General features: G+C 42.6%; 1 protein-coding gene across 3 annotated transcripts; it reads right to left on the bottom strand.

The window, feature by feature from the left end:
* sparcl1 (SPARC-like 1) lies at nt 1–15226 on the bottom strand. Of its 3 annotated transcripts, none has more exons than XM_010864117.4 (11): nt 14986–15226; nt 14034–14089; nt 13840–13902; nt 12223–13623; nt 9487–9598; nt 4924–5045; nt 3105–3225; nt 2727–2863; nt 2227–2375; nt 906–1054; nt 1–703 (listed from the first exon to the last, which is right to left on the bottom strand). In XM_010864117.4, exons 2-11 carry the CDS (start codon nt 14085–14087, stop codon nt 675–677), a joined length of 2337 nt encoding a protein of 778 aa, XP_010862419.2. In that variant the 5' UTR covers nt 14088–14089; nt 14986–15226; the 3' UTR covers nt 1–674. The 3 variants fall into 3 exon arrangements, with proteins under 3 accessions (XP_010862419.2, XP_010862417.2, XP_010862418.2); XM_010864115.4 differs by having other exon boundaries at nt 14034–14104; XM_010864116.4 differs by having other exon boundaries at nt 14034–14112.
* Between the last annotated feature and the right edge of the window lie 6824 nt (nt 15227–22050).

Genomic DNA, 22050 nt, shown 5'->3' on the forward strand with positions numbered 1-22050 from the left:
ATTAGAATGGTTAGTGAAATAAATGTGAGAAGAAGTAAAAAAACAAACAGATCCCAGCATTCAACTTACAACTTCTGTCAACATCAGAATATATTACATATACTGCCCTAAAATGTCTCCTTTAGAAATTATTACATACATTATTACATTCGGTCATCTACAGAATGCACTCGTAAACTTAACTCCCCTTGGAATGTGTTTATAACACTGATATCATTGTTAATTATTTTTACATTTTTTTCTCATCACCTAATCTACTTTTATGTTTATCAGCATACTATATTTTTTCTCAGAACATCCACATTTTTATAGATCCAAATATGCTCTACCATTGTCTGATTGAAAGAAAATAAACTCTACTTCCATTAATGAAAACATGAAAAGACAGTGGTCCATCTTTTTTTGTGTAATGTACTTACCAGTAGCCAGGTGGAACAAACCTGATTGCTGCATTTAACAGTTTGTCTTCACGTGTGACATAACATGAGGTTAAAGAGAATGGGGAATGACGCGATCAAGCTGGTTCCATCAGGCTACATTGGCAGAGAGTCCCAAACACCCAGTTTGAATCAGCATAATTCAATCTACCGCCTATTAAGGTTTGTAGTACTGCCATGATTGAAGTGGAACATGTTATTTACTTAGTCGGTTGCTTATGGAGGTAATGATCGGACTTAGAAGAGCAGGTTGACATCCATGTCCTCTGAAGAGGGGAAAAAAAGGGGGAACATCAGAGATATGGAATTGAGGACACTTGTAATTACAAAAGATGACACTACAGGGTTATTCTAACAACCATGTGTGAAAGTCCTTATGTAAGCTACAGTGGTGTAGAATTCCTTCTTTTACTCAGATTGTTCATGTAGTTAAATTACAACATTAGTAGTACAGACTTCCATTCTTACCATCCTTAATGCCAAAGCAGTGGCCCCACTCCCTGAAGGAGACCATCTTGTCTTCGTCAGCATCACACTCCTGGAAAAAACGAGATGTGCAATGCTCCATGGGGACTAATGGGACTCTCAGGGGGGCCAGCTCAGAGTGCGAAAGGAACCTGGATAGGAACACCAGTGTCAAAAAATATAATTGTCATAAAAGGCATTCAATCTTCATTAGAGAAGATCAACGTTTCCCAAAAGTCATGCCTAAAAAAAATTGACCCAATTTCTTATCCAGTCAATTGACTTTTAAAGTAAACACTAATTTGAAAGGTCTTACTGCACAGGCACATACACTGGAGTTTGGAATAATGTACAGATTTTGCTTTTTTGAAAGGAAACTGGTACTTTTATTCACCAAAGTGGCATCTAGACAGGCCCCATTTCTAGCAGCCATCACTCCAATACCTTATCCTTGAGTAATTAGGCTTAATTGCAAATTTGGTACTAGAAAATGACTCCCCATTATATCAAACACAGCTAAAAGCTATTTGGTTCGTTAAATGAAGCTTATTGTCTTTATGTTTGTTTGAGTTGCCACATTATGCAAGAGACAAGCATGTAAGCATGCAAAAAAGGAACAGCTTTCTCTAGAAACTGGTCAGTCAATCATTGGTTTGAGAAATGAAGGCAATGCAATGCTTGAAATTGCCAAGAAACTTTAGATTTCATACAACCCTGTTTCCAAAAGCATTGGGACAGTGTGTAAAATGTAAAGAAAAGCAGAATGCAATGATGTATTCAAACCCTATATTCAATATAAAATAGACAACATATCAAATGTTGAAACAGAAATGTTATTGTTTCTTGAAAACATATGCCCACTTTGAATTTGATGCCAGCAACATGTTTAAAAAAACCAGGGACATGGTGTGTAAAGCAAGTTGTGTAATGCTAAAACAAAACCTGGTGGAACATCTCACAACTAATTAAGTTTGTTGGCAACAGGTCAGTAACATGAATGGGTATGCAAAGAGCATCCCAGAGAGGATTAGTCTTTCAGAAGTAATGATGGGGAGGGCTTCACCACTCTGTGAAAGACTGCACAGGCAAATAGAGCAACAATTTAAGAGTAATGTTTCCCAATGTAAAATTCCTAAGAGTTTGGGGATCTCATCATCTACGGTACATAATAACATTCAGAGAATGATTCAGAGAATGCAAGGGATAAGACCGAAAACCAAAATTGGATGTTTGTGATCTTCGGGCCCACAGGCGGGAAAATTATGTTCGTTATGTTAATTAAAAACTAATTCAAAATAAAAAAAAATTATATCAATCACTGCACCTGTCAGAAGGGTGCTGGTCCATCTGGGCAAACTGCCAGTGCACAGGATAGATGTACATGTTATAGTTTTTTTCAAAGTCCTGGGCCAACAGTTCAATAGGGTGTTCCCCCGCATGGAGACGCCTCTCACTCTCATGGATCTTTTTTACCTGGGAGATTGACATAATCAATAGGCACTTATGGTCATGAAAAAATACTAAAGTTGTGTTGCACTGAATATGAACATGTTATAACTATCACTGGTAATATTATGGCTCTGAGAAACAGAATACTATAAATCACTGAAAATACAATTGGATAAACTTAGTTATTAACATGAATGAAAGGGACCTTTGCAGTGAATTTTATAACGTACGGTGAAATAGGGTGAGGGTCACAACACTGAATATGTCTCACCACCATGTGGCCACTCACACGGATGTTTTAAAAATGAGGCCAGTGGTGTCTGACACAAAATTTGCCCTATTTAATTGCGTGGGCGACCACTTATATGTACTCACTCTGATGCGCTGCTTGGGGGTGAGGAAGTCAGGGGACATGGAGTCATGTTCAAAGAGCTGCAGCAAAACGTTTTTCAGCCAGTCACGCATTCGTAATGGAAACTGGACCAACTCTGCATTCATACACGGTGCTATGACTAACAGAGAGCGAGTTGGAAAAAGGCATAGGGATTGAGAAAGAGAGGCAGAGATGAAGAGGCAAGGGAAGAGGAGATAGTTATGTAGAGAAAGTGAGAAATGGATGAGAGAGAAAGAAAAATACTTTAATACCAACAGAAGTTTGGGCTTAGATTGATGAAAATATTTTAAACATTGATCTGTTGGGATACTCCCTGCATTGGTCAGAAACAACAGAGGTGCTTTGACTGCTGTGCATACATTTGCAGGGTCCAGTGTAGTCCAAGTGAAGTCTATGGCCTCTCTTGGTGCCTTCCAGGTTGCACTTGGTGGCAAAAAGCTCACACGATGTGTCATATGTGACATTATCAGTCCCACATACCTGTATTAAAAATAATTATCAGTATATTAGCAGATGTGGTTATCCAGAGCGATGTACAGGAGCAATTAATGACTCACAACAGTTGAAAGCTCTGGTTTTTGAACTGGCGACCAGATATAGGTGAACTGCATGTTATATACATTGCCTCCTATCAAATTAATATGAATGTTAAATAATTTATCCAATGGTTGCTTAGCAACAGTGACAAGACAATGATGTGTAATGAAATAAGTGTTGATGTGCTCAGGTAGGATGTTAATAGTAATTTAGATATTTTTTATCAGGCAATGGGCACCCACATGGAAAACTCATGCACAACATATATGTACAGATACACTGATCAAAATTATAAACGCAACTTTTTTGTTTTTGCCCCAATTTCTCATGAGCTGAACTCAAAGATCTAAGACTTTCTCTATGTACACAAAATTTCATTTTCTCTAAAATTTTGTTCACAAATCTGTCTAAATCTGTGTTGGTTCTCCTTTGCCAAGATAATCCATCCACCTTACAGGTGTGGCATATCAAGATGCTGATTAGACAGCATGATTATCGCACAGGTGTGCCACTCTAAAATGTGCAGGTCCATTGCACAGCATAATGACAAAGATGTTGCAAGTTTTGAGGGAGTGTGCAATTGGCATGCTGACTGCAGGAATGTCCACCAGAGCTGTTGCACGTGAATTGAATGTTTATTTCTCTACCATAAGCCATCTCCAAAGGCGTTTCAGAGAATTTGGCAGTACGTCCAACCGGACTCACAACCGGAGACCACGTGTAACAATACCCGCACAGGACCTCCACATCCAGCATCTTTACCTCCAAGATCGTCTGAGACCAGCCACCCAGACAGCTGCTGCAACAATCGGTTTGCAGAACCAAAGAATTTCTGCACAAACTGTCAGGAACAGTCTCAGGGAAGCTCATCTTCATGCTCGTCGTCCTCATCAGGGTCTCGACCTGACTGCAGTTCGTCGTTGTAACCGACTTGAGTGGGCAAATGCTCACATTCGATGGCGTCTGGCACTATGGAGAGGTGTTGTCTTCACAGATGAATCCCGGTTTTCACTGTACAGAGCAGATGGCAGCGTGTATGGTGTTGTGTGGGTGAGCGGTTTGCTGATGTCAACTTTGTGGATCCATTTCCCTATGGTGGCGGTGGGGTTATGGTATGGGCAGGTGTGTGTTATGGACAATGAACACAGGTGCATTTTATTGATGCCATTTTGAATGCACAGAGATACCGTGACAAGATCCTGAGGCCCTTGTTGTGCCATTCATCCACGACCATCACCTCATGTTGCAGCATGATAATGCACAGCCCCATGTTGCAAGGATCTGTACACAATTCCTGGAAGCTGAAAACATCCCAGTTCTTGCATGGCCAGCATACTCACCGGACATGTCACCCATTGAGCATGTTTGGGATGCTCTGGATCGGCGTATACGACAGCGTGTTCCAGGTCCTGCCAATATCCACCAACTTCTCACAGCCATTGAAGAGGAGTGGACCAACATTCCACAGGCCACAATGAACAACCTGATGTCGCGTTTATAATTTTGTTCAGTGTATGTAGAGGATCTCTCAACATATTTTCACATATGTGCCCTGAATATGTTTATGAAATATATAACTTGCGCTTCTCACAACAGAAAGAAAGGTGGGTAAAGCACTAGAGTATCTGTTTTAATACTTACATGATCAAAGTCATTGCTACTCAGTGGACAGGCAGAAGGCTCTTGACACACACACATAGGTTTCTTTTCCTCGTTAAGAGAACAGGTCTTTCCACGTTTACAACGGAATTGCTCACAAGCATCTAAAAGAGAAAGAAAACAGTTAAATGTTGAAGTGTTTCATATCTGATAGATTCAGACATTTTCTGTATCAACTTTGTTTATCTCTTATTAAGGTTTTATTCATGTGCTATTCATGTGTTAATTATAAGTATCTATTTTCCAGTAATTATAGATATGAATGGAACCTCCAGCACTACCACCACAGTAATCCCCTACATTCCATTGTCATTTCAGCTTGTACAGGGGAGGGATTTTGTTTTGGTAGTGACCATAAATTGGGACAGCACTTCTTCAATGGGAGTGTTAGCAAAATGGCCCAGTCAGCAGATTCCCAGTAAATTGTGTGTGATTGGGTGTGTGTGTTCATGCTAACTTGCATGCCTCCATATGTTTTTGTAATTTATCAGCTTGATCTTACACTCTCAGAAAATCACAGTAATCTATACATTATTTCACATGGATTGTCATCGACTAATGATTATTTTATTCAAAAACATGGATGCCACAAACACTGGAAAATTTTATAAATTCATTCATTCATCTTCTTCCGCTTCATCCGGGGCCGGGTCGCGGGGGCAGCAGTCTAAGCAGAGATGCCCAGACTTCCCTCCCCCCAGACACTTCCTCCAGCTCTTCCGGTGGGACACCGAGGCGTTCCCAGGCCAGCCGGGGGAGACATAGTCCCTCTAGCGTGTCCTAGGTCTTCCCCGGGGTCTCCTCCCGGTGGGACGGGACCGGAACACCTTCCCAGGAAGGCGTTCCGGAGGCATCCGAAACAAATGCCCAAGCCACCTCAGCTGACCCCTCTCGATGTGGAGGAGCAGCGGCTCTACTCCAAGCTCCTCCCGGGTGACCGAGCTTCTCACCCTATCTCTAAGGGATCGCCCAGCCACCCTGCGGAGAAAGCTCATTTCGGCCGCCTGTATCCAGGATCTTGTCCTTTCAGTCATGACCCAAAGCTCATGACCATAGGTGAGAGTAGGAACGTAGATTGACCGGTAAATCGAGAGCTTCGCCTTGCGGCTCAGCTCTTTCTTCACCACGACAGACCGATACATCGACCGCATTACTGCAGAAGCTGCACCGATCCGTCTGTCAATCTCCCGTTCCATCCTTCCCTCACTCGTGAACAAGATCCCTAGATACTTAAACTCCTCCACTTGAGGCAAGCACTTTCCACCAACCTGAAGTGGGCAAGCCACCCTTTTCCGACTGAGGACCATGGCCTCGGATTTGGAGGTACTGATTCTCATCCCCACTGCTTCACACTCGGCTGCAAACCGTCCCAGCGCATGCTGAAGGTCCTGGTTAGAAGGGGCCAACACGACAACATCATCCGCAAAGAGCAAAGACGAAATCGTGTGGTCCCCAAACCTGACACCCTCCGGCCCCTGGCTGCGCCTAGAAATTCTGTCCATAAAAATTATGAACAGAACCGGTGAAAAAGGGCAGCCCTGCCGGAGTCCAACATGCACTGGGAACAGGTCTGAGGTTCTACTATCGGCCGTATTCTCCTCTCCAGAACCCTGGCATAGACTTTCCCGGGGAGGCTGAGAAGTGTGATCCCCCTGTAGTTGGAAAACACCCTTCGGTCCCCCTTCTTAAAAAGAGGGACCACCACCCCGGTCTGCCAGAACATGGTCCACTCGGACTCAATATCTCCAGCCTCCCTCGGGATCCAGTTGAAGCTCTGCCGGAGGTGGGAGTTAAAGATCTCTCTGACAGGAGACTCTGCCAGACATTCCCAGCAGACCCTTACAGTACGCTTGGGCCTGCCGAGTCTGTCCAGCTTCCTCCCCTGCCATCGGATCCAACTCACCACCAGGTGGTGATCAGTTGACAGCTCCGCCCCTCTCTTCACCCGAGTGTCCAAGACATACGGCCGCAGGTCAGATGAAATGACAACAAAGTCGATCATCGACCTGCGGCCTAGGGTGTCCTGGTGCCATGTGCACTGATGGACACCCTTATGCTTGAACATGGTGTTCGTTATGGACAAACTGTGACTAGCACAGAAGTCCAATAACTGATCACCGCTCAGGTTCAGATCAGGGGGGCCGTTCCTCCCAATCACACCCCTCCAGGTGTCACTGTCGTTGCCCACGTGGGCATTGAAGTCCCCCAGTAGAACGATAGAGTCCCCAGTCGGAGCACTTTCCAGCACCCCTCCGAGAGACTCCAAGAAGGTCGGGTACTCTGCACTGTGGTTCGGCCCGTATGCACAAACAACAGTGAGAGACCTATCCCCGACCCGTAGGCGCAGGGAAACGACCCTCTCGTTCACCGGGGTAAACTCCAACACATGGCGGCAGAGCTGGGGAGCTATAAGCAAACCCACACCAGCCCGCCGCCTCTCACCATGGGCAACTCCAGAGTGGTGAAGAGTCCATCCTCTCTCAAGGAGTGTGGTTCCAGAGCCCAAGCCGTGCGTAGAGGTGATCCCGATTTTATAAATACATTTTATATTTTAAGTGTTCTGAGTAAACTTTTAAGTGGTCATTCATGACATCCTGTTTCTCTTAGGTATAAATATGAGGTAACAAACTGGCTAAACTGCCTTCCATCCAGAAAACACACTAATGAAATGAGACAAAAGGTTATTGAATTCACAAATTGTTATAAATAGATTGAACAACCATTTCCACTATTAGTGCAAAAATTAAGAAATGTAAAACAGCTGCCGCTGTGATTCACCTGCCTGGAAGAGGGCATGTGTATTTTGCCCCAACGCACAGTGAGAAGGATGGTTCAAGTGGCAAAAATCTCCATGGGCCACAGTTGGAGAATTGCAGAAGTTGGATACATCTTGATAATCAGATTCTCCAAAATGATGATTAGACCACCTCCATGCAACCAACTTATTTGAAAGGGTTGCCAGAAGAAAGCCTCTGCTGCTAATAAACCACAAATGTAAATGCCTGTAGTTTGCTAAATGTAATTGGAAATTTGATCGGAACGGAAATGAAAATGTAGCAGTTTGTCAATGAACACCAGATGGGTTTTGTGTAAAAAGAGCCATGGCCATGCAGAAAACAACCAAATCCTCACTGTTAAGTATGGTGTTGGATTTGTGATGTTGTGGGCTGTATTACTTTCAAAGACCCTGGGAACCTTGTTGGGGATGCATGGCAACGTGGACTCAATTACCAGGGATTTTTTGTCCAAACCAAAGGAGGCTAAAAATGGTTTGTGTGTTGGATCTTCCAGCAGGACAACACTTGTGGACTCCTTTTCAGATCACATACAGGTTTTCAATGGGATTTAGGTCAGGGCACTGTCATGGCCATTGCAAACGCTTGATCCTATTGTGAGTGAACCATTATGGTTTGGATTTGTTGTCCTGCTGGAAAATTAAATTCCTGTGTGATGGAATGTTGTACTCTATGAAAGTTCTAGAGAATGACCCTGCAGGAGCGAGTCACTGCCTTAATGCTTTCAGAGAATATGTCCATGTTGTCCAGGGTCATGCCAAGGTTCACTCTGGGAAGAGACATGGTGGAGTTGTCAAAAATAATGGACGCTTATAAGTGGAAAGCTTTTCAGTCGGAAATTATCTCTACCTGCCTCCCCAACATTCTCGCTAGAAAATGATCTTGTTTACAATATGTCAGTACCTACATGTATCGTTTGGTTACACTGTTCACTGCCTTTCTAGAGCCACATTGGCCACCTCCAGTCTAGAATCAAATCCAGAATTGGTTTCCTGTTTCGTAAGAAAACTTCCTTCAACCATGCTGCGAAATATACTCTCCTACCAGTTTTGGATTTTGGAGACCTAATTCATAGGCTTGCTGCAAATTGTCACTTTAATGAAGTTGTATTTCACAATGCAAAATGCTTTTTTAACCAGTGCCTAAAAAAACACTCGTTATTAAGAAGTGCCTTCTAGACATATCACCTCTTTACCTCAGCTCACCCCTTAATATTTCTCAGTATCTCTTCAACAAATTTGCACTCCAACATATATATTCAACTGATAATTTCTAAAGACAATACTTCCTTTGGCTGTCATTCTTCAGCCAATGACTGGAATGAACGGCAAATTATTCTAAAATCACTTCACAAAAAAACCTGTGATACTGTGTTGAAAAATGTCCATATACTTCAAAAAACTGTCTTAGCTAGAATTTAAAAAAAATGTCTGAGCTGCAAAATACATTTAATATTTTTGATTCTTTAAAGTAGCCAACCATTGCCTTGATGACAGCATTGCACACTGTTAGGATTCTCTTAACCAGATTCATGAGGTAGTCACTAAGCTAGCTTGAAATGTCCCTTCAAAGTGTATCTCAATGCACATATGCAATGTTTCCAAAAACTCCTCTAAAAAGCAATATTGTGACATGCTAAAACAGAGCTTGATCTTCACATTGGAACCAATAGGATGATGTCACTGAGGGGTTCATCCTTATTTTTATATTGTCTTTGGTATGGAGCCATAACTGCTGAAATGTCACTTACCGGCAGCAGAAGATTCCGGGCTGTACAAGCTGGCCACCATCAACGGCCTCGCACTTGGATAGAGCTCCACAGTTGCCCTGACCTGGACTGGGTTCATGCCCACCAGAGTAGCCTTGGAAGTGAAAAATAAGATAAGAATGTGCCAAGATTTACTAAGATCCAGAGCAAAGTCTTGGACTGCATTTCACCCTATTCCTTACATGCACTCCAGATGCTCTTTGCTTCTTTCTTCCTTTAATATCCTCTACAGGAAATATGGTGCAATTTCAGATGAATCAGTCAGTGTAATATTATGTAGGGGTTATTAGAGTAAACAAACTTGAAGTTTTTCTCTTTACTGCAGATTACTACATACACTGAACAAAATTATAAACGCAACACTTTTGTTTTTGCCCCCATGTATCATGAGCTGAACTCAAAGATCTAAGACTTTCTCTATGTACACAAAAGGCCTATTTCTCTCAAATATTGTTCACAAATCTGTCTAAATCTGTGTTAGTGATCACTTCTCCTTTGCCGAGATAATCCGTCCACATCACAGGTGTGACCACTCAAGTCAGTTACGACGACGAACTGCAGTCAGGTTGAGACCCCGATGAGGACGACGAGCATGCAGTATATGGAAACCCCTGAGAGGGTGTCTGACAGTTTGTGCAGAAATTCTTTGGTTATGCAAATCGATTGTTGCAGCAGTTCTCCAGGTGGCTGGTCTCAGATGATCTTGGTGGTGAAGATGCTGATCCAGAGCATCCCAAACATGCGCAATGGGTGACATGTCTGGTGAGTATGCTGGCCATGCAAGAACTGGGATGTTTTCAGCTTCCAGGAATTGTGTACAGATCCTTGCAACATGGGGCCGTGCATTATCGTGCTGCAACATTAAGGGTGATGGTCGTGGATGAATGGCACAACAATGGGCCTCAGGATCTCATCACGGAATCTCTGTGCATTCAAAATGGCATCAATAAAATGCACCTGTGTTCATTGTCCATAACACACGCCTGTCCATACCATAACCCCACCGCAACCATGGGCCATTCGATCCACAAAGTTGATATCAGCAAACCGCTCACCCACACAACACCATACACGCTGCCATCTGCTCTGTACAGTGAAAACCGGGATTCATCTGTGAAGACAACACCTCTCCATAGTGCCAGACGCCATCGAATGTGAGCATTTGCCCACTCAAGTCGGTTACAACGACGATGAACTGCAGTCAGGTCGAGACCCCGATGAGGATGACGAGCATGAAGATGAGCTTCCCTGAGACCGTTCCTGACAGTTTGTGCAGAAATTCTTTGGTTCTGCAAACCGATTGTTACAGCAGATGTCCGGGTGGCTGGTCTCAGACAATCTTGGAGGTAAAGATGCTGTATGTGGAGGTCCTGGGCTGGTGTTGTTACACGTGGTCTGCTGTTGTGAGGCCGGTTGGATGTACTGCCAAATTCTCAGAAATGCCTTTGGAGACAGCTTCTGGTAGAGAAATGAACATTAAATTCACAGGCAACAGCTCTGGTGGACATTCCTGAAGTCAGCATGCCAATTGCACGCTCCCTCAAAACTTGCAACATCTGTGGCATTGTGCTGTGGAACTCCACATTTTAGAGTGGCCATTTATTGTGGCCAGCCTAAGGCACATCTGTGCAATAATCATGTTGTCTGATCAGCATCTTAATATGCCACACCTGTGAAGTGGATGGATTATTTCAGCAAAGGAGAAGTGCTCACTAACACACATTCAGATAGATTTGTGAACAATATTTGAGAGAAATAGGCCTTTTGTGTACATAGAGAAAGTCTTAGATCTTTGAGTTCAGCTCATGTTAAATGGGGGCAAAAACAAAAACAAACAAGTGCTGCGTTAATAATTTTGTTCAGGGTATTATACATAACTAATGGGTAGTACTGAGCACTATACCTATATTTCTATTTTATTTTGGTTTCCAATTAAGAAACCTACAAAATTTGGTATCATTGTTTGAAACCGCTGACTTCGGTTTTTAAAGTGCGTTTGGCTTTGGCGCATACTTTCTGCTATTTTGCAAGCTCAACCCTGAACTGGCCAGCCAAACCTTAGTCATTGGATATGTTTACATAGCTAACCAGCTACCTGCCCTGTGCAATATTTTATCATGTTGGAAGCTTATATGAACTGACTTTTTATGTTCTAGACAGTATGTTGTGTTGAGAAACACAGAAAGCAAAACATCTAGTGTTGCTTTTATAATTTTGTTCAGGGTATTATACATAACTAATGGGTAGTACTGAGCACTATACCTATATTTCTATTTAATTTTGGTTTCCAATTAAGAAACCTACCAAATTTGGTATAATTTTTTGAAACCGCTGACATCGGTTTTTAAAGTGCGTTTGGCTTTGGCGCATACTTTCTGCTATTTTGCTAGCTCAACCCTGAACTGGCCAGCCAAACCTTAGTCATTGGATATGTTTACATAGCTAGCCAGCTACCTGCCCTGTGCAATATTTTATCATGTTGGACGCTTATATGAACTGACTTTTTATGTTCTAGACAGTATGTTGTGTTGAGAAACACACAAAGCAAAAAATCTAATTAAACAGCATTAACATAATTTTGATGGTCATCATTTTATTATGCATTTACTGTTCTTTAAATAATCAAAATTGGAAACAAAAATAATTTTCCAAAACCAAACCGAAATGAAAAAACACATCACTCAGCACTACTAACGAGTGATATCTATGGAGTGTTACCCATTTTCCTGCTCTTCTCCTCTTGGGCTTGTAAACAGCATTGTCTGGGGTGTGGTGGTAGTCCTTCTCACCAATTTCTGCCTGGTGGTCAGGGACTCCCTCTTCTTGCAGTGCCTCATCCCTTTGTGGAGGGTGTTTCCTTACCCTGTGGTTCTTACTGTGCTTCCTGGCTTTGCCTTTGGTGTGACTGGCACTCTCATTCCTGTTCTTCGCCTCACTCTCTCCTTCACCTTCTACGGGGAGATGTGCCCCATTAAGATCCACGCTGTTCTTTGTTTCCTGTAGGTCACTGTATGTATCTGCATCTTTAATATGGAACCCCTTGTCTCTGGAATCATCCTTGGAACCTTTCTCCTGGTCCTTGTTTCCATCAAGGAGTTTGTCCTGGTAATGCTCTTCCTGGCTTTCAGTCCCCTCTGCACCTTGCATGTCTTGTTGGGCCTCATAGTCATCGGTCACAGTGGGGATCTCATCTTTCTTACTAAATTGCTCTTCTTTCTCTTCTGCCTTTGGCGGCTGTTTCTCTTTTGAGACAATTTTAGCATCTTTGGTAAGGGGTTTCCCTTCATCGAGTTCAGTCTTCAGGGGCTGTGTGACATCACTGTCATCAGTGTAGTCCAGATCAGCTGGTGTCTCGGGCGCAGTACTGCTCTCTGTCTCTTCAACTATGGCCTCTTCCTCAACTCCTCTTTGCTCCACCACAAGTTTCTCCTCTTTCTCCTCCTCTTTCACCTCAACTGCCTCCTCCTCCTTGTCCTCCATCACCTCAATCTTTTCCACCTTGTCCTTTTTTTCTGCCTCTCCCTCTTTATTGTCTACCATATCTTCATCCCCTTCCTCCTTCCCTGAAACTCCTTCCACTCCTTCTCCCTCCCTCTTCTCCTTCTCCACTTCAGATTGTGTTTCCTCAGGCTCCTTCTCTCCTACCCCTTCTACCCCTTCCACATCCTCCTCCTTATCCAAATTTACCTCAGAGTCTTCTACCACCCCCTTCATCTCTGCCACTTTAGACTTTTCCTCCTCTTCTTCCTCTTCTAAGACCTCCTCATTCTCCTTTTTCTCAGAATCTCCCTCTGCTTCTTCTTCTTCCCCCCTCAACTGGGTTGCTTTTAACTGAGTCTCCTTGGGCTCTTTATTTTCCCCTTGCTTTTCCTCCTCCTCTTGTACCTCTTCTTCCTCTGACTCCTCCTGGAGAAGATCCACTAGGGCCTCATGGCTCAGCAGGACCGGGATGCTCCTTTCACCACCGCTAGACACCACGAACACCCCCTTATCCTTATAGGGACCAACATTGGCATTGTCCTCATAACTCATGTCCTCATCCTGCTCCTGACTACTGGCCTCGAAAGTCATGAACGTGGGAAGTACTTCTCCTTCATTGGCCTCATCTGAAATAATTTCCTTTAGTAGGAAAGGAAGCCATTATCAGTAAACAGAACTACAAATGGACAAAAACAGGAAATGTTTAATAAATGAATAAATATAATAAAAGGAGAATGGAGAAACAATGGCAGGGAGATAGATCCAAAATCATTTTGAGGTCAGGAAAAGCCATTAGTAAATAATTTGCTGACCCCATTTATCATCTTTTAAATGTTTGGAAGACTGTAACTTTACCTTCTCTTTAACTATGTGTGAAGACTTGGATAAAACTTGTTTGCCATGAGGTTTGCTTTTGACCTTTGGAATAATGGAGAATTATTGACAGAAGCTAATTTATTTTTTTGTTATTGAACAGAGCAACAATTACAAGCACCATAGACTTAAAAGGAGGTTCAATAAAGCAAATACATGAATTGCTCAGTACTTACAGACACAGTGATTGCTGAGGCCAACAAGCAAAGGATCAGTAAACAGGTCTTCATACCTATAATTTTTACAACTGAGCATCTTTAAACATTGGTAATCTTAAAACAGTGGTCATTCAAAACCTAGTATCACATGACAGACATGAAGATTGTGAAAATTACGAATTATTTTGCTAGCAAGTGTCTCTCCAATCCCCATGCATCTGCATGCTACCCGTATACCAATAACTGGAAAGAAGAACTGAATCTGTCTTGTCCCTTGCTTGGCTGCCATAGAGATAAGCTTTAACTCCTGAAATGACTGTCTTTCAAAAGTCACATCCAGAGTTCACCGGGTGCTAAAGCAAACATCAGAAGGGTACTAGACTGGAAAGAGTTGACTATGTCCACACACTTTTTGTCTCTGGGTTGGGAGACAATACAGGCATTACTGGGCCTGTCGCAGTGAACAATAACCCTCTGGATCAGATCCCAGAGGGGCCAGAAAGAGAGGGGTATATTGAATGCCAAAATGATAAATCACTTGAAAAGATTGAAGCAGATTATTCTTTTTTAGCCTAATGGTAGAATTATCACATTATATTTTTTGCTTTAACTAGCTACATATGTTAATTGGGATACACTTGTTAAATAATTAATTGAAGTTTGTAGTTATGTCTTTAAAATCAAAACAGTTGTAAAGGTAAAAAGTGGAAGATGTTTAAAATCTCAAGGACGTCTAAACCAATCCTTTAAAAAAACATTACTACATAACAGAGCAGTACACAATTGCATATTGATACACCATTAAACATAAAAAAAAAAAAAACTCTTATCATTGCACTATATTATATAGGAATGTACACATGGTCAATATCTTCAATGCAAAAATACATTTCAATGGTGTCAAAATGTGTTCAATAATTTAAATTGCTAGGTTATTTAAAACAGAAGATGAGGAGGAAGAAGTCATTACCTGAGGTTGGCAGCTGCAAGGAGAGGCTTGAGACTGGGTCACACACATGCAAACATACACACACAATGTCCAAGCCAAGACTGTAGTCCACACACTGGATGTTCTTCACACACTGAAGGGTTGTCCAGCAACAAACATGCACACTATAACTTAGCTTCGTTTTTGCCAAGGGAAACAGGGAGGTAGGGAGGTTGTCAGAGGACAGTGATCCAGTGCAAAGGAGACAGTCAACTGACTACAGCCATGCAGAGCAGAAAGAGAGAGAGAGTGCGTGTATTATAGATGCAAGCTCTTCTTTCCTATGGTCAACAAAAATCATCCAAAATGGTTTCAAATTGCAAGGATGTCACTCTGACACATACAGATTCACATATAAGCATTGTGTTACATTAACTGTGAGGTTGCCCCATCTAGCTATATTTAAATAAATGTATTAACTGTAAGTCGTCATGGATGTCTGCTAAATGACTCAAACATATAATAAATCAACTGAAAGTTGCACAATCAAAAATCATGATCTTTCTTAGATTTTTGAGAGGATAAATTTATTAATTCCATACACCAGGACAGCAAGAAACCCAACAATAAGCTGAAAAAGCATAAATCCTTGAAAAGTATTTGCAGAGTGGAAAATATAGGCCCCGACCATGTACTAAATCTTGCCCGTAGATCTGCACCCTGATCAAATGACCTAGGAAGAAGCCCATTACTCTGCAAGCTGAGCCCACAACAACCTGAGACTCTCCTGGTAGCCCAAACTTTGTTAGAACACAAATCTTTCCTTTTAGGCAGAGATTACAGACTGGCATTGAAGCTCAATTGGTTGGTCATCCCAATCCTCTGCAATGTTAAAACAATTAGTTGAAACTGGAAACCCATATTGGGCTACGTGGACATGTTATAGCCTGGTTTAAATCTTATTTATCTGAAAGATATCAGTTCTTATGTGTGGATGGCATATCCTCTGACAAATCAAAGGTATGTTTTGGTGTTCCTCAAGGCTCGGTTTAGGGCCCATTATTGTTCTCACTATATATACTGCCTCTGGGTGATGTAATCCGGAATCACAATGTCAATTTTCAATGTTATGCTGATGACACACAGTTATAAATTTCGATGAAGCATGGAGAAGCCCCAAAATTAGCTACTATGGAAGTATGTGTTTCAGATATTAGGAAGTGGATGACAGAGAACTTCTTGCTTTTAAACCCAAGAAAAACAGAAATGCTTTTAGGACCCAAGAAACAAAGAGCTTTTTAGGCAGATCTCACTGAGAACCTCGACGGCTGCATGGTCGTATCCCAAAAAACTGTAAGAAACCTTGGCGTTACCCTTGACCCTGAACTCTCCTTTGATGAACATACAAAATATATCTCAGGAGATGCTTATTGTCCTCTTCGGAACATTGCAAAAATCTGAAACTTTCTATCAAAAACTGATGCAGAAAAATCATCCACGCTTTTTTTACTTCTACAGTGGGACAAAAAAGTATTTAGTCAGCCACCAATTGTGAAAGTTCTCCCACTCAAAAAGATGAGAGAGGCCTGTAATTTTCATCATAGGTACACTTCAACTATGAGAGACAAAATGAGAAAAAAAAATCCAGAAAATCACATTGTAGGATTTTTTATGAATTTATTGGTAAATTATGGTGGAAAATAAGTATTTGGTCAATGACAAAAGTTAATCTCAATACTTTGTTATATACCCTTTGTTGGCAATGACAGAGGTCAAGTCTTCACAATGTTTTCACACACTGTTGCTGTTATTTTGGCCCATTCCTCCATGCAGATCTCCTCCAGAGCAGTGATGTTTTGGGGCTGTCGCTGGGCAACACGGACTTTCAACTCCCTCCAAAGATTTTCTATCGGGTTGAGATCTGGTAACTGGCTAGGCCACTCAAGGACCTTGAAATGCTTCTTACGAAGCCACTCCTTCGTTGCCCGGGCAGTGTGTTTGAGATCATTGTCATGCTGAAAGACCCAGCCACGTTTAATCTTTAATGCAATTGCTGATAGAAGGAGGTTTTCACTCAAAATCTCATGATACATGGCCCCATTCATTCTTTCCTTTACACGGAAATGGTCCCTTTGCAGAAAAACAGCCCCAAAGCATGATGTTTCCACCCCCATGCTTCATAGTAGTTATGGTGTTCTTTGGATATAACTCAGCATTCTTTCTCCTCCAAACACGACAAGTTGAGTTTTTACCAAAAAGTTCTATTTTGGTTTCATCTGACCATATGACGTCCTCCCAATCCTCTTCTGGACCATCCAAATGCTCTCTAGCAAACCTCAGACGGGCCTGGACATGTATTGGCTTAAGCAGGGGGACACGTCTGGTACTGCAGGATTTGAGTCCCAGGCGGCATAGTGTGTTACTGATGGTAGCCTTTGTTACTTTGGTCCCAGCTCTCTGCAGGTCATTCACTAGGTCCCCCCGTGTGGTTCTGGGATTTTTGCTCACCGTTCTTGTGATGATTTTGACCCCACGGGTGAGATCTTGGATCGAGGGAGATTATCAGTGGTCTTGTATGTCTTCCATTTTCTTGTAATTGCTGGTGTCCTTTGACAGCTCTTTGGTCTTGGCCATAGTGGAGTTTGGAGTGTGACTGTTTGAGGTTGTGGACAGGTATCTTTTATATTGATAACAAGTTCAAACAGGTGCCATTAATACAGGTAACGAGTGGAGGACAGAGGAGCATCTTAAAGAAGTTGTTACAGGTCTGTGAAAGCCAGGAATCTTGCTTTTTTGTAGGTGACCATATACTTATTTTACCAAGGAATTTACCAATAAATTCATGAAAAATCCTCCAATTTGATTTTCTGGATTTTTTTTCCTCATTTTGTCTCTCATATTTGAAATGTACCTATGATGAATTACAGGCCTCTCTCATCTTTTTAAGTGGGAGAACTTGCACAATTGGTGGCTGACTAAATACTTTTTTGCCCCACTGTAGATTAGATTACTGCAAAGCACTTCTTTCCATTTACCCTGATAAAACAATAAATAAACTTCAATTATTGATGCACATGGCTACTAGAATCCTAACTAGAACCCAAAAAATTAAATACACATTCCTCCAGTACTAGCCTCTCTACACTGGCTGCCTGTTAGGGTTTTTAAGGTTTTATTGTTAATCTATAAATCAATACATGGACTTGCTCCTACTTACCTTGCTGAAATGATCCAGCCATACATACCTACACGTAACCTTAAATCACAATATGCAGGCCTTTTAATTGTACCTAGAATTTCTATACAAACAATCAGTGGCAGGGCCTTCTCTCATAGAGCTCCATTACTGTGGAATGATTTGCCAAATATGGTTAGAAATGCAGACTCAGTGCAAACTTTCAGGTCTTTAATAAAGATTCATCTCTTTAGCATGTTCTACGATTAAGTGTAATCTGGCCCAAGGGTGTGAAGGTTAACAGAAATGCTTGATACTGTCCACCTTTGCTGTCTTTTTAGATGGGCTCTCATCGCCACTGGGATACCCTCCCTCCAATGCCATTTGGGGGTGGAGTCACTGGCTTGTTGTTGTCTCTCTGTTGCACACATTGTGCAATTGGGCTGAACCCTGCTGGCAATACTCCGGCCTCATTTCAGGGTGGTTGCAGTTTGGGGGTATCCCTTTGGTTGATGCTAGGCAATGTGGGTGGATTGATTTCCTGCCTGTCTCAGCCCCAAGGTCTTACGCTGCTATGTTATTGTGCTGGGGGGGTAGGGTCAGTTCTCCTTCTACACTAGAAATCCTTGTAGATCTAAGGAATGCATTTTCTACATTTTCTCTGTCTCCTGTCCTGTTTTAAACTTAGGAAGACATGAGGTCCTGGCCCACACCTCCGGAGTACCAGGCTTGAAAGACTTGCTTGCTGTCCCTGTCCAAAGTCCTCCTGGTTGGGTTGCAGATCAAGACGATAACTGACAATTTCAGCTGCCGCACGATTTCAGCTGCCACTTCAATGAGCCTCTTCAAGGCAATGTAGATTTAATAATTTCCCCCCAAAATCCTGGAATATCGGATAACTGTTTTATTACATTTACAGAAATCAACTTGGTCCTCAAACAATGAGTTTAAAAAGCCATACTATAAATTCTCGGACTACAAATACATTTCTTGATATTCTTCCAAGCTCGCTTATCAATGACAGTGTAAATACATTTGCATGGTCATGCTTCTGACCTGGACTAGGTTTAAAAAGCCCACATGCATTTATTAATTATTACAATTTGTACCCTTAGTATGTTCACCCGGCACAGCCAGAAGAGGACTGGTCACCCCTCTGAGCCTGGTTCCTCTCTAGATTTCTTTCTAAATTTAAGCCTTCTTAGGGAGTTTTTCCTAGCCACTGAAATTCAACACTACTGTTGTTTGCTCCTTGGGCTTTAAGGTCGGGTGTTTTGTAAAAGCACTTTGTGACAACTGCTGTTGTAAAAAGGGCTTTATAAATTAATTTGATTGATTGATTGATTGAACTATCCATCCATCCATCTTCTTCCGCCCCCGCCGGGTCGCAGGGGCAGCAGTCTAAGCAGAGATGCCCAGACTTCCCTCTCCCTAGACACTTCCTAGCTCTTCCGGGGGGACACAGAGGCTTTTGTAATTCTCAATTGAAAGGAATGTGTTCCTTTGCCAGTACAGTTCAACCATCGCAATATAACCATAAAGTTTTACTTTAGGCTTACTATAATATTGCTACTGAAGCTTGTGGCCAGAAAAGTTTTAGTCTGGCTGTACTGTACCTATAATGAAAACAATGACTCCAATCACTCCATGGTGGGATTGTTTCTTTCGAATTAATCCATTGGCGGTTAATTTTTTAGAGAACAATGACAGTTGAATAGCCACCCACTACACTATGTGAACTACTATGTAAATCAAAAGCGATGGCTGAATCTCAAACCACATATTACATACTACGTACTACAAGTACCTACTTCACATATGATAGTGAAGTATGTACTGTTTTGTATATAGTAACACGCATTAACATCACACCAAGTTTGAATAATTAACTAGACACCATTAAGCATTATGTAAGACTAACTCATTACATTTCTCATTAAGTTTACTTCCACCACAAATAGCATCTATGAACTGTATGGCTTTTGCCACTGGATGTTTTAACAGCTTAATAGCTAGTAATAGGCCTACGAGTATCTACTTACGACTTGGAATTGTTATAAGAATTTCTAGCAAGACTGAAGATGAACTTTACACTGCCAAAGTTATTTCATTTCATGGCTCAACAGGGTTCATGTTTCATTCATTCGTGAATGACATTGATTCAATAACTGTAAATATAGGTGACGATTACTGACTTTTTTGTCAAGTGAAAAGACGAGAGGATTGTAGAAACCCCTCTTTTACTGAGCAAAGGGTTATGGCCTATATGACTACAAAAAGCATGCATGGAAGAGTACTATGAAAATCCCCTAGAAATAGTCGCAATATAACAATACTTTTTTTTTATTTTAGGCTTACTAAAACATAGCTACTGAAGTTTGCAGCCAGTGAAGTTTTTGTCTATCCTGAACAAATCCTAATGTATAATATATTTTGTCCGCAACGAGGATCAAACACTGGTCGCCTACATGGCAGTCCACATCTCTAACCATTACATGACCTAACAGTGGGTAATCAGCCTGTCACTCACTCACTCCCCTACTCAGTAAGAGACATTAACTCTTCTTGGCCGGCTCCGCTTATATGGTCCGGCAAAATAATTTGCATGAGAGATCTATTATTCATAAAGGAATAATCAATTTTCATTCTCTCTGCTAAATGTATCTTTATTAAAACTCGTAGTTTTACAACTTCCATGCCAACCCTTCATTTAAAACGTCTAGAGCAGGGGCCATACACAAGTGATATTTTATATAATAGTGGAGAAACATTGAATTCCAGTCTATCCTTAAATTCCCACTTTCTTGTATAAAGCATAAACATGGCTTTATATGAAAAACAATATTTTCTTCATATTTTAGATGCTTTGAATGTAAAAACCCCCTCCATGAATTGCCACCTTAACGTCGTGGAGGGGTTTGAGTACCCGAGTGACCCTAGGAGCTATGATGTCTGGGGCTATATGCCCCTGGTAGGGTCTCCCAAGGCAAACAAGTCCTAGGCGACAGGTCAGACTAAGAGCAGTTCAAAACCCTTTAATGATGAATTACATTTCGAGCACCGTGACGTCGCCCGGTATGGCGCAGCCGGGGCCCCACCCTGGAGCCAGGCCCGGGGTTGGGGCTCGTACACGAGCGCCTGGTAGCCGGGCCTTTCCCCATGGGGCCCGGCTGGGCTCAGCCCGAAGGAGCGACGTGGGGCCGCCTTCCCGTGGGCTCACCACCCACAGGAGGGACCATAAGGGGCCGGTGCGGAGAGGATCGGGCGGCAGTCGAAGGCGGGGGCCTAGACAACCCGATCCCTGGAAACGGAAATTAGCTCTAGGGACATGGAACGTCACCTCGCTGGCGGGGAAGGAGCCTGAGATCGTGCGTGAGGTTGAGAGGTTCCGACTAGAGGTGACGAACCTGGTGAGAGGCGGCGGGCTGGTGTGGGTTTGCTTATAGCTCCCCAGCTCTACCGCCATGTGTTGGAGTTTACCCCGGTGAACGAGAGGGTTGTTTCCCTGCGCCTACGGGTCGGGGATAGGTCTCTCACTGTTGTTTGTGCCTACAGGCCGAATGGCAGTGCAGAGTACCCAACCTTCTTGGAGTCTCTGGGAGGGGTGCTGGAAAGTGCTACTAGGGGACTTCAATGCCCACGCGGGCAACGACAGTGTCACCCAGAGGGGCGTGATTGGGAGGAACGGCCCCCCTGATCTGAACCCGAGCGGTGTTCATTTATTGGACTTCTGTGCTATTCACAGTTTGTCCATAACGAACACCATGTTCAAGCATAAGGGTGCCCATCAGTGCACGTGGCACCAGGACACCCTAGGCCGCAGGTCGATGATCGACTTTGTTGTCGTTTCATCTGACCTGCGGCCAAATGTCTTGGACACTCGGGTGAAGAGAGGGGCGGAGCTGTCAACTGATCACCACCTGGTGGTGAGT

This window comes from Esox lucius, chromosome 25, assembly GCF_011004845.1.
Source record: "Esox lucius isolate fEsoLuc1 chromosome 25, fEsoLuc1.pri, whole genome shotgun sequence".
Taxonomy (NCBI): Eukaryota; Metazoa; Chordata; class Actinopteri; order Esociformes; family Esocidae; genus Esox; species Esox lucius.